This window comes from Rana temporaria, chromosome 6 (genome assembly GCF_905171775.1).
Source record: "Rana temporaria chromosome 6, aRanTem1.1, whole genome shotgun sequence".
NCBI classification, from domain to species: Eukaryota; Metazoa; Chordata; class Amphibia; order Anura; family Ranidae; genus Rana; species Rana temporaria.
Window position 1 is genome coordinate 53,725,661 of NC_053494.1, and position 12,857 is coordinate 53,738,517.

Here is a 12,857-nt window from a genome sequence, read left to right on the forward strand (position 1 = left end):
CAGCAAGGGAAAAAAAATCCTTCCTAATCCCCTGAGAGGCAATCGGATATTCCCTGGATTATTGCTAGTGGCTGCCTTAGCTGTTTGCAATAATCACTGTCTTCTCCCGGTGGGGACAGACTTCCCTGCCTGGAGAATAAATGTCTCAGCAGGTGAGATTCCCCTGTCGGCACTCTCTGTGTTGATGGGGGAATCGTGAAAATGTATTTCCTGCAACCTGTGATTGCAGGAAATAAATTTGCACCGTCTATGGCCTGCATAACTGTGATCCTTTCTGCTCATGTATTAAAAATGATATGGGACTGTGTATTGTTTTCAGCATGTATTGTAAGGATTTTTTTATTGGAAATCATTGTTAGTGTTTATTTGCAATTGAATTGTATTGCCTGTTTAAAAAGCAATACAAAAAAAAAAGCTGCATCAACCTTCTTTAAGCTGCTTTTGCATTTCCTTTGACTTGCATGGAAAGAGATGCAGTTCTGATGTGAACTCCTGTGTACACAGGCACTTATACCGCTTGCAAAGGGCATTTAAATTCCTGCCCATGTTCAAAAACGAAGCCAGTTGAAGTTCAATGTGGGTTCTGAAGTATGCTCAGCAATGGAAATGCAGCAGTTTGGCTGCAATGCGTGTTTTGTAGGGTGCAGTGGAGGGTGTCCTATATTCTCATATATTTAAGAGTTTGGATTCAATACTATTTGAATTATGTATATAAATATTTCCTTGTTTTACCATTTGCATATTTTATGTTTAGATTCCTTACTGGACCTCTAAACCTCAATGACCCAGAAGCCAAGTTTCGATTCCCCAAAATTTTTGTAAATACAGAGCATGCATATGAGGAACTTCATCTGATTGTTTACAAGGTAATATAGTTTCCTTGATGCTCTTGCTTAACTAAGTAATTGAAGCAACAATCAAAATATGTAAGAAAACTGTAAATGTATAGTCCTTTTTTGGTAGGCTTACAGTTTTTTTTTTGTTATTTTTTTTTACTTTTCAAACCGATTTAAACTTTAATTTTAATTAATACATTCCAGCTGCATCAAAACAAAAGGTGTGCAAAGTCTTACAATCTGTAAGTTACAAAAGACTCTAAAGCCCTGTACACATGGGCCAAAAATCTGCTAAAATCAGTCAATTCGCCTGGAACCGGTTGACATTCGGCCCATGTGCAGCTGTCTGTTCTACAGAATCCCGTCTCGCAACGTCTTCTGTCGAATGGGCCTGCTAAAAAGCCGACAAGCTCTGAGTTGCAAAAAGTCCCCATTTCCGGTTTACATTGGGCCTCTTTACTTTCCTCTGTAGGCAGTTTTATAACTGAAGGTTTAACACTTTTTAAAGGCTAAGCTCTTGTTTTCAGATCAAATTTGACTTTTTGTAATAAATGGAAGCATTTTCTTTTTTTTTTTTTTCATATCTTTTATTTTCTCCAACAGATAACACAAAATGTTACGGCTATAAATACATATTCCACACATTTTAATCCGTCACTATATTTTCCCTAAACCATCCTCACTCCTATTGCCCTTTCATCTGGTACTCCCTCCCTACCCCCCCCCCCCCCCCCCCCCCCCCCCCCCCCTCTCCCCAAAAAAAGAGGGCAATACCAAAAAATATGTAACAAAGTTCCTTGTTCTCTGCCACACCTCCAGCACCTTTCATCTGCTTCTTTATCAAATTGATGTAATCTTTCTGGGGTGTAATACCATTGTATAAGGAGCTTGTAATTGGCTTCTTGCGTTTTTGAGCATACCGACGAGTTGACTGCCAGGTATATTATTTGTTTATGCTGTGTTGGGGTGAAAATTCTCCCCAAGTCCTTCTCCCATTTCCGAATACCTGGCATCACAAATTCCTCAGCTGGCATGTTCAAAAACCCATACATTTTAGATAGTGCTCTCGGTAGTGGTTCCACCCCATTACAGCATCTTTCTAGTGTTGTCAATTGCCTATGGAATTCTGTTACCGGACCCAAAGATCTTAAGAAATGACTTACCTGAAGTGCCTGCCACATTGCAAGTTCAAATATACCTCCTTCCTCTGTCAGTTCCCCGATTGATGGCCACGCATTTGACCTCAAAGAATCTGAGACCTGGCAGAGGTTCTTTTCTTTAAACTTTTCTTTTATATTTTTTTCCATTCCTGGAGTAAAATTAGGGTTACCTATTATAGGTAATAGTGGCGATTTACTTGGTGTATATTTCTTATCTCCACATATTTTCGCTGAAATTTGCAATGTGGGGCCTATTATAGGATGTCTCTTAAGGTGTCTGGGGAGAACCGCGTAACACCAAGGTGCTCTAGCCAAAGGTATCTGGCTCACATACTGCTCTATGTTTACCCAGCGTTTAAGCTCCCCATGTCTGCACCAGTCTACCAACCTAGTTAAATGCGTTGCTCTATTTTATTATATCCGGGACTGCCATCCCTCCTACGCTTTTAGGCATGCTCAGCAATTCTCTTTTAATTCTGGCTTTTTTCCCTGCCCATATAAATTTCATGAACAAAGTATTCACCTGTCGGAGATAGGTTATTGGTATGGAGATAGGCAGTGCCTGGAACAAATACAATACCTTTGGCAAAATACACATTTTGATTATACTTCCTCTCCCGAACCAGGAGTGCATTCCATGTCTCCATTTTTCTAACAATCTTCGTATTTCAAGGTACAATGGGGGAAAGTTCAGTGCATAGATATTTTTAATATCTGATGATATATATGTGCCTAAATATTTTAATACCTTCCCCCATTTGAACCTGAAATTCTGTTTTATTATATCCCCCATAGGTTCTGGGATTGCCACCTTCATTGCTTCCGATTTTGTATTATTTATTTTCAAATTAGATATTCTACCATATTTCTCTTACAAGGTTAGGGAGTGATACATGAGGGTTAGTCACTGAAAAGAGCAGGTCGTCCGCATATGCTGCAATTTTATGTATCTGATCTCCCATCTGAATTCCCTGAATATCTCCATTTAATCTGATTCTGTTTAATAGGGGTTCTAGTGTAAGGGCAAACAACAAGGGTGATAGCGGACATCCCTGTCTTGTTCCGTTTTTGTAATTTTAAATGGGGATGATATTACTCCGTTAACCCTTACTGAGGCTCGTGGGCTTGTGTACATGCTTCTTATCCATCTGACCATCTGTTCACCTACCCCCACCTGTCTCAATACTTCCTCCAAAAAGCGCCAACTCACCCTATCAAACGCTTTTTCTGCGTCGTGTTCAAAAACACACAGGGAATTTTTTTTTTCCCCAACATAATGCACCAGGTTAAGTATTTTAATCGAGTTATCTTTAGCCTCCCTTCCTGGGATAAATCCCACCTGGTCCATATCTACTAACTCTGATATACATGGTTGAAGCCGGGACGCTATTATTTTGGAGAAGAGTTTAAGGTCTGCGTTTAACAATGAAATAGGCCTATAGCTGCCACATTCAGCCGGATCCTTCCCCTCTTTAGGAATAACAGTGATGTGGGCCAAAAGTGCCTCCGGGGGGAATACCGCCGAACTTCCCACTGCATTAAAAAACTTTGCCATCTGTCCGTTTAATATCCCTGAGAATTCCTTATAATAGCTTAACGAAAATCCATCTGGTCCTGGAGATTTCCCTATCTTCACTTTCTTTAGAACTTCCCCAACCTCTTCAACAGTTATTGGACTCTCTAACTTCTTTCGGACTAGAGATGGCAATCTAGGCATTCCTGCCCCAGATAGGTATTCCTCTATCTCCACCTGTTTATCGCCTTCTGTTGGTAGATTATATAACGCCGAGTAATATTCCCCAAATACCTGGGCAATCTCTCTAGGTTTTTTTAAAAGCTGTCCTTCTTTCCCTTTAATCTGTGGAACATATACCGACCTGTTCTTTTCCTTGAGTTTCCCTGCGAGTAATTTGCTGCATTTATCTCCCAGCTCATAGTTAGCCTTCCTTCCTCTCTGTATAATCGCCTTAGCTTTAAACCGCATAAGCTCTGAGATCTGCCTCCTTAATTGTCCCAGCTTTCTCCCCACCTCGGGTAGTTTTTTTTTTTTTTATGTTGGAGTTCTAATTTTTGAATTTCCTCTAATTTATCCCTAATCTGTTTTTCCCTTTTTTTTTTCAAATAGGATCCATGTTTTATCAGGATTCCCCGAATGACTGTCTTATGGGCCTCCCATACCATACCTGTATTACTCCCTGGTATATCATTGACCTGAAAGTATGCTGCAATCTCCTTAGCGACATCGTCCCTAACTTCTGAGTTTTGCAGCAGACTCTCATTCAGCCGCCAGGTTCTATCCTGGGCAAATACTTTGTTAGAAAGGGAGAGGCATAGACTGATCGGGGCATGATCTGACCACGTTATGTTCCCTATTATTGTCTCCGTTACCGAGGTAATCAGGTAATGAGGGACAAGAAACATATCCACACGGGTATATACTTGATGCGGATTAGAGAAAAAAGTGTAGTCTTTTTCATCTCCATGTAGAATCCTCCACACATCCACTAATTGTACCTCATGTATTTTCTTTATTATCCCCCTTCTGACCCTCCCTGGTATCGACGAGGTCCCTGAGTATGCATCAATTCTGGGATCCAACGTGATATTGAAATCACCTCCCAGAATTAATTTACCCTCTGAGAATTCAATCAATTCTGTGAGAACTTCTTTTAAAAATCTGTCTTGTTTAATATTTGGTGCGTACAGCGAAGCCAAGGTCACCTTAACCCCTCCTATACTCCCCTTCAGGAAGAGGAACCTGCCATTCGGATCCAGACATTTATCTTGTAAAGACCAAATCACTCGATTTGAAATCAAAATTGATACTCCCTTGGTTTTCGCCTCTTGGTTCATCGAGTGGTACACGTAGGGAAAAAATCTGTTCTGGAGGAATGGCAGGCTCCCACCCCTGAAATGAGTTTCCTGGACAAAAGCTACATCCGAGCCCCAGTTCTTTAAATCCTTTAAAATCATTTTCCGTCTTTCAGGAATGTTCAATCCTCTCGCATTCAAAGAGGTTACTTTTATTGTCCCCATCTCGAGAGGAAGAAAGGGGAAAAAAAAAACAAAAAAAAACCCCCAAGCAACCCCCCCCCCCCTTGTTTCCACCCCTCCCCCTATAGCCCTAAGGAAAAAAAAACACCCAAGACTGGATCCTTCTCCAGTACTCACCGTGGGTGTATACCTATTCTGGGGGGACTAACTGAGCGATCGAGTAGCTCCACACCAGCTCCCCTCCACTCCTCCCCCGACCATCGTTAACTTTTCTCTTCTATCTCTCCCTCCTTCCCCTTCCCGCCCCACTCTCTTATCTCTCAGCCCTTCCTTCTTCCTACCCTTCCCTCCCCCCTCCCCTTCTCCCCTGCTATCTAGTTCCCCTTCTTATTTCAATTTTTTGTATTTAATTTCCCCAAATTGTTTAGTATTAATATTTCTTCATATCTAATACCCATCTTTTGAACTGGTAAGCGCTTACTTTTTTTTTTTTTAGAAGAGAGAGAGCAGGAGAAAAAAAAATAAATAAAACAACCACAGGACGGAAACACCGCCTTTATAACTCTGCTCTCTCTCAGAAGAGGAGAGAAGCGAAAAAAAGGAGCAAAGGAGAAAAGAAAATGTACTGTTTATCTTACCCCCCCCCCCTTTCTTAGCCATATATAGCCCCGTAGGCTCAAAGTGGGGCCCCTCGCTCAAACCCTTGGGGGGGCGGTGAGCCCACCAACTGATTGCATATCCCTATTATCGTTGTCTGTAGGCAATTCTTTCACCGCTCCAGGTGAGCCTCGTAGATCATTAAGGGTTGTTGAACCACCAGGGTGCTGGCGCTGCTAATTGTAGCACATGAACGAAAGTTCAGAGTTTTTTCGTTCATGTGCTATCGTTGTCTGTAGGTTCTCCTTTTCCACCGTTTCGGGGACCCCTCTGAACCTTAAATTCCTGCGTCTGCCACGGTCCTCCATTTCTTCCAGCCTAAGCTGAATATAGTCAACCTGGGATATTTTTGTCTTATATGTCTGCTCTATTACAGTAACCCATGCATCCAAATTAGTCAACAACAGTTCATCTCTTTCCAACTTATCTGTTATCTGCTGAACTTCTTCCCGTACGACCTCCAAATCTCTATGATGGGATTCCTCCATACGTTTAACAAACGCCTCCATATCTGCTTTTGTGGGGAGAGCCAGCAACATAGCTTTTAAGACACTCAGTTCCGTCTCATGATCTCCCTGTGAGAGCTGTGAGGGCTGTGTCTGAGACAGTTCTTTTTCCCTCTGCTTTTCCTTCTGCTCCATCAGAGCTTTCTGTCCTCCGATCTCTCCAATCTCCCCTCCTCCTGTAAACAGCGTGAGTGTCTCCACAAACACCGACACACTTGGGGATACAGAGAGAGTGGCAGCTGGTGTCTCCCCCAACGTCACACTACCATGTAACCCGGTCTCGCTGTGTTTGCTTGATGCCGACCGCATTAAGGGGAAATACCGCTGGATCTCCGGCTGGGATTGGTGGATCTGCCTGCCCAGCCCTGGTGCTCCCGATGGCTTAAGCAACCGTTCACCCCGCGATGGCACCCTGCGCGGCTCCTCTCCAGGTGGGTTAATAGCCGCTTTTCCTCTCCTCATACCCTGGGTTCTTCCCTGGGTTCTTTCCACCGTGGTCCGGATGCTTTACAATCCGGACGCCTGTTTAAATCTGCCACGCTGCAGTAGCTACAGTGTCCGGACTTTGCGCAAACCGGAAGGGATCTCTGCCGTGCCCGCCGAGTGTCGGGTGTTGCTCCGGGTGTAGCTCCTATCAGGTAGTCTCAGGGAGTCTCAGCGAGGGAAAATAGGAGGAATTCCTTCACTCATGGTCGGGTGGAGGAGCGGGGTGCGGCGTGTGGAGAGTCTCTGTCTCTACTCCATCGTCTTCCGGTCACTCCCCCCTCCACCTTGAGCTGGAAGCATTTTCTAATGTAATTTCTGGCAAAGCCATCCCAATGTACTTATCTCTCTTACCTCGTCTATAGCACCTTTAAAGTTTCACGTGTTTTAAAAAAATATTTTCTGCTTGCATCATTTCCCAGCATCTACTGGCTTGCTGCATCACAGAACAGGGGGTGATAGGGCGTGTTCACCACCCTGGACCATACCTCCCTCATTACTTTACTTTACAACCTTTTGTTTTATTTTCACCCACTTTCTGTACAATGTTCTTTAGGTCTACCATAAGCAATGTAGTGTAAGGGCCTGCCTTTTTTGTTACAAATTGTTCAGGTGGGTCCTCCTATTCCATAGAGTAATCCAATAAAAGAGACTTTTTGGGCCTCATCCAAATCGGCACAAAGAAAACCTATGGGTTTAAACCAGAGAAAATTCTCCAGTACCCTACAGTAGTGGACTATAGCGGCAACAGAGTGAAGGACATAACTAAGTAAAATCACATAATCTTTATTATACATGATTAAAATAAAGATATCCTGCCCCAAACAAATGGGGAGGAATTGGATAATTTCCATCAACCATAATTGGCTCACAAATAACGCGTATACAATGAAATACAATCCATAAAATTATATGTATTGTAGGCTGGTGTCTCTACGGTCAATGTTTTGCCAACAGTTTGGCTTCCTCAGGACCCAGACACAAGCAAAATTGATTGCCAGCGAACAGACGGTCGATCATTTGCCCCTAAATGCCGGAATTGGCATCCACAATGATATAATAATCAAAGCACCATATGGCCAGTATGAATAAGAATTTTGAATCCGAGGTCCAAACAGAGACTGGTTGACATTAAATATGTACAGAATTCTATTAGCAGTGCAATTAATACTCATCCTCCATAGGGCTAGAAATGGGACTTCGTTATACACAAAGTCGTCTACATCTGGCCGCCACCACGACCTGTCAGGCCCCGTTCACATGTCCACATAGCGGGAATTTTTTTTTGGGCATTTTGGAGCGTTTTCAATCATCATTCACTTGAATGGACTGCCCTACGTACTAAAGTCTCCAGAACTTCTTTTGGAGCAGAGCGTGGTTGAGGTTATGTCTGGTTTAGGAAATGGAAAGCTTTTTCTTTTTCTACAAAATGGTATATTGGTACATAGGGGAGACATTTGGGGGGGGGAAGTAAACTTGGCCTTTAAAATTTCTATTATACTTTCTGCTATCAAAAATGAAAACAATTGGCTGTAGTTTCACTTTAAAAGTGGATCAATATATATACAATTTAACACCTTAGGTTTTGGTCTTTGGCAAGTAGTGTGATTGCACATGTTGTCTTTGCATTATTTGATCCTGTACCTAGGCCAGGAGGTGCCCACGCACAGGCCTACTGCCCTATCATGACCAATAATCCCTCACTCAGTTTCATTCTGCTGAATATCAGTCTTCTTGAATGTATTCAGATCAAAAAGAAAATTAAATAACCGTATCCCAAACCCCTGTACCCACTTGGTTCAAGAGATAATGAAGCTTGTTTGACAGCTGCAATGGATTATCCAATAAGCTCAGCTGGCAGCTATAAGATGTTGGTGGTTTAATTTGAAGCTGCTTTTGGCTGTAAGCCTAAATGAAGCATCATGTTTAGACCTGGCAGCAGTTGGCATCTGCAAAAGAGTTCCCACTTCTACTAATTGGGTGGGAGGGCTCATATAGAAATAGTTTTACTGACAGTTTGCTTTTAGAGCCCATTTCGCACGGTTATACTGCATTGGTGCATGCATGTTAATGTATGTTGTATCAAGGCCGCCCATTCCTTTTACTAAGCTACCTAATGCACCAAAATGTAACAAAAAAATATGCTTTAGCAATGCATTGTGCTGTGCTGCATTGTAAGTTTCCTAAGAAGGTACATTGGGGTGCCATTCAGATTACGTGTTCCTGTGTGTTGCAGTAAAACACATTTACCATGGTGTGAGTTGGCCCTTACGGTGTTACCTGTCTTCTTGGACAGTGATGATATACAGGTCATTCTCAAAAAATTAGCATATTGTGATAAAGTTCATTATTTTCTGTAATGTACTGATAAACATTAGACTTTCATATATTTTAGATTCATTACACACAACTGAAGTAGTTCAAGCCTTTTATTGTTTTAATATTGATGATTTTGGCATACAGCTCATGAAAACCCAAAATTCCTATCTCAAAAAATTAGCATATTTCATCCGACCAATAAAAGAAAAGTGTTTTTAATAAAATAAAAAGTCAACCTTCAAATAATTATGTTCAGTTATGCACTCAATACTTGGTCGGGAATCCTTTTGCAGAAATGACTGCTTCAATGTGGCGTGGCATGGAGGCAATCAGCCTGTGGCACTGCTGAGGTGTTATGGAGGCCCAGGATGCTTCGGTAGCGGCCTTAAGCTCATCCAGAGTGTTGGGTCTTGCGTCTCTCAACTTTCTCTTCCCAATATCCCACAGATTCTCTATGGGGTTCAGGTCAGGAGAGTTGGCAGGCCAATTGAGCACAGTAATATCATGGTCAGTAAACCTTTTACCAGTGGTTTTGGCACTGTGAGCAGGTGCCAGGTCGTGCTGAAAAATGAAATCTTCATCTCCATAAAGCTTTTCAGCAGATGGAAGCATGAAGTGCTCCAAAATCTCCTGATAGCTAGCTGCATTCACCCTGTCCTTGATAAAACACAGTGGACCAACACCAGCAGCTGACATGGCACCCCAGACCATCACTGACTGTGGCTACTTGTCACTGGACTTCAGGCATTTTGGCATTTCCCTCTCCCCAGTCTTCCTCCAGACTCTGGCACCTTGATTACCGAATGACATGCAAAATTTGCTTTCATCCGAAAAAAGTACTTTGGACCACTGAGCAACAGTCCAGTGTTGCTTCTCTGTAGCCCAGGTCAGGCGCTTCTGCCGCTGTTTCTGGTTCAAAAGTGGCTTGACCTGGGGAATGCGGCACCTGTAGCCCATTTCCTGCACACGCCTGTACACGGTGGCTCTGGATGTTTCTACTCCAGACTCAGTTCACTGCTTCCGCAGGTCCCCCAAGGTCTGGAATCGGTCCTTCTCCACAATATTCCTCAGGGTCCGGTCACCTCTTCTCATTATGCAGCGTCTTCTGCCACACTTTTTCCTTCCCACAGACTTCCCACTGAGGTGCCTTGATACAGCACTCTGGGAACAGCCTATTCGTTCAGAAATGTATTTCTGTGTCTTACCCTCTTGCTTGAGGGTGTCAATGATGGCCTTCTGGACAGCAGTCAGGTCGGCAGTCTTACCCATGATTGCGGTTTGGAGTAATGAACCAGGCTGGGAGTTTTTAAAAGCCTCAGGAATCTTTTGCAGGTGTTTAGAGTTAATTAGATGATTAGGTTAAGCGCTCGTTTAGAGAACCTTTTCATGATATGCTAATTTTTTGAGATAGGAATTTTGGGTTTTCATGAGCTGTATGCCAAAATCATCAATATTAAAACAATAAAAAGGCTTGAACTACTTCAGTTGTGTGTAATGAATCTAAAATATATGAAAGTCTAATGTTTATCAGTACATTACAGAAAATAATGAACTTTATCACAATATGCTAATTTTTTGAGAATGACCTGTATATGTAAGGCCCAAATCACACTGATGTGACAAGTGCTCCGACTTTGGAGCCCATTGTACCCCATTCAGTGCAATGGAACCGTAGTATTTAGGGGTGTTGAAAATAATTGGCGCATTGATGCATTGCGATTCAGCCTTGAATAATTCTGCATTGATGCAGAGACCAGCTGAATCGCGATTGCACGATGAGCTTCAGCTCCTCTTCTTCCCAGTGGTGGCTTTAACACCTCCCTCGCCTATGTCGGTGAGGTGTGTGTAACCAGCTGTGAGTTCTGCACTGCTTTCTTTCAGGCTCCTTCTCATGGTGTGTGGAGTAGAGCCATGGAGAAGGTGGCGGCAGGGGAGCTGTGAGGTAGACGAGGGAGTGTGCAGTCTCCAGTTCATCTTAGAAGTAGACTAGCTCATCACTGGGCTTGATCGGAAGACCGTGTCCTGCTCCAGGTCTCCCCATGTCTAGTTGTCTGCACAAGACACTGACAGCCAGGAGAAGGGATTGAGCGCTTCCACTGGAACCTGCGCAGGAGGTATGGAGGAGGAAGAACGGCTCCGACATCTAATAGCAGGCACGCAATCCATTGCTTTCTAAGCACATTGGATGCAGGACAGGGGATGGAGGAGGCGGCGGCGGCCATGGAATGGAGGAGGAGAAGGACATGGGATGCAGGACACGGGATGAAGGAGGAGGAGAACGTCATGGGATGCAGGACATGGGATAGAGGAGCAGGACATGGGATGGAGGAGGCGGCGGCGGCCATGGAATGGAGGAGGAGAAGGACATGGGATGCAGGACACGGGATGAAGGAGGAGGAGAACGTCATGGGATGCAGGACATGGGATAGAGGAGCAGGACATGGGATGGAGGAGGAGGACGAGAAGCACGTGGAATGAAGAACGAGGAGATGGAGAACGAGGATATGGAATGGAGACAGTAAATGACATTGGATGGAGGAGGAGACACACCAGAACTTGTCGTCCTACCGCACAAGGCATGGGGGAATCGGATGACATTTTCAACTCAGCCCATGTACTAAATAAATACGGTTGTCTGCTGTGTTCAGACTTTGAAAAATGCAGGGAGTGTCCGCTCTCTCCTTCTTTTTTTTTTTTCTTTTTTTTTTTCTTTTTTTTTTCTTCTTTTTTTTAACCACTTAAGACCCGGACCATTATGCAGGTTAAGGACCTTGCCCCTTTTTGCGATTCGGCACTGCATAGCTTTGACTGACAATTACGCGGTGGTGCGACGTGGCTCCCAAACAAAATTGGCGTCCTTTTTTTTTCTCACAAATAGTGCTTTCTTTTGGTGGTATTTGATCAGCTCTGCGGTTTTTATTTTTTGCGCTATAAACAAAAATAGAGCAACGCTTTTGAAAAAAATTCAATATTTTTGACTTTTTGCCATAATATATATACCCAAAAAAAATATAAAAAAAAAATGTTTTTCCTCAGTTTAGGCCGATACGTATTCTGCTACATATTTTTGGTAAAAAAAAAACGTAATAAGCGTATAGTGACTGGTTTGCGCAAAATTTTTAGCGTTTACAAAAAAGGGGTAGTTTTATGGCATTTTTATTAATCATTTTTTTTTTTTTTTTTACTAATAATGGCGGCGATCAGCGATTACTGTGAAAATGACAATGCAGTCAAGGAGTTGGGGGGCGCTGTAGGGGTTAAGTGTGACCTTGTGTGTTTCTAACTGTAGGGGGGCGGGGCTGGACATGTGACGTCAGTGATCGTCGTTCCCTATTGCCACAGTGAAGAACGGGGAAGGTGTGTTTACACCTCTCCCCATTCTTCAGCTCCTATGACCGATCGCGGGACACCGGCGCCGATCGGGTCACGGAAACCACAGCTGGGCTCTTAAAGGGGACGTATATATACGCCCTTGTGCTCAGCCATGCCATTCTGCCGACGTACATGCTTAGTGTCATTACTGCAGATGTTGAAGGGGTGGGGAGTCAGCCTGTCAGTGCTCAGACCATACGCCGCACACTGCTTCAAATTGGTTTGTATGGCTGTCGTCCCAGAAGGAAGCCTCTTCTAAAGATTTTGCACAAGTGAGCCTGCAAACAGTTTGCTGAAGGCAAGCAGACTAAGGACATGGATTACTGGAACTATGTCCTGTGGTCTGACGAGACCAAGATAAAGTAATTTGGTTCAGATGGTGTCAGGCGTTTGTGGCGGCAACCAGGTGCAGGTGTGGAGCAGGGTTGCCAACTTTCAGTAAATTTACAAACAGTTTGTAAAATCCATAATTGTCGCATCTGTTGAATGTCAGTTACCGAAATGCAGCCCTTCATGTCCGTAATGGACAT

The 12,857-nt window shown here is 43.4% G+C and overlaps 1 protein-coding gene across 2 annotated transcripts in view; it reads left to right on the forward strand.

Moving 5' to 3' along the window:
• The window catches only part of CCZ1 (CCZ1 homolog, vacuolar protein trafficking and biogenesis associated), a 92,809-nt gene that overhangs the window by 46,450 nt on the left and 33,502 nt on the right, over positions 1-12,857 (forward strand). For both annotated transcript variants that reach the window (XM_040356803.1, XM_040356801.1), the window contains exon 11: positions 755-866. In XM_040356803.1, coding sequence (XP_040212737.1) covers positions 755-866 — 112 coding nt within the window. The remainder of the gene's footprint in view (positions 1-754; positions 867-12,857) is intronic.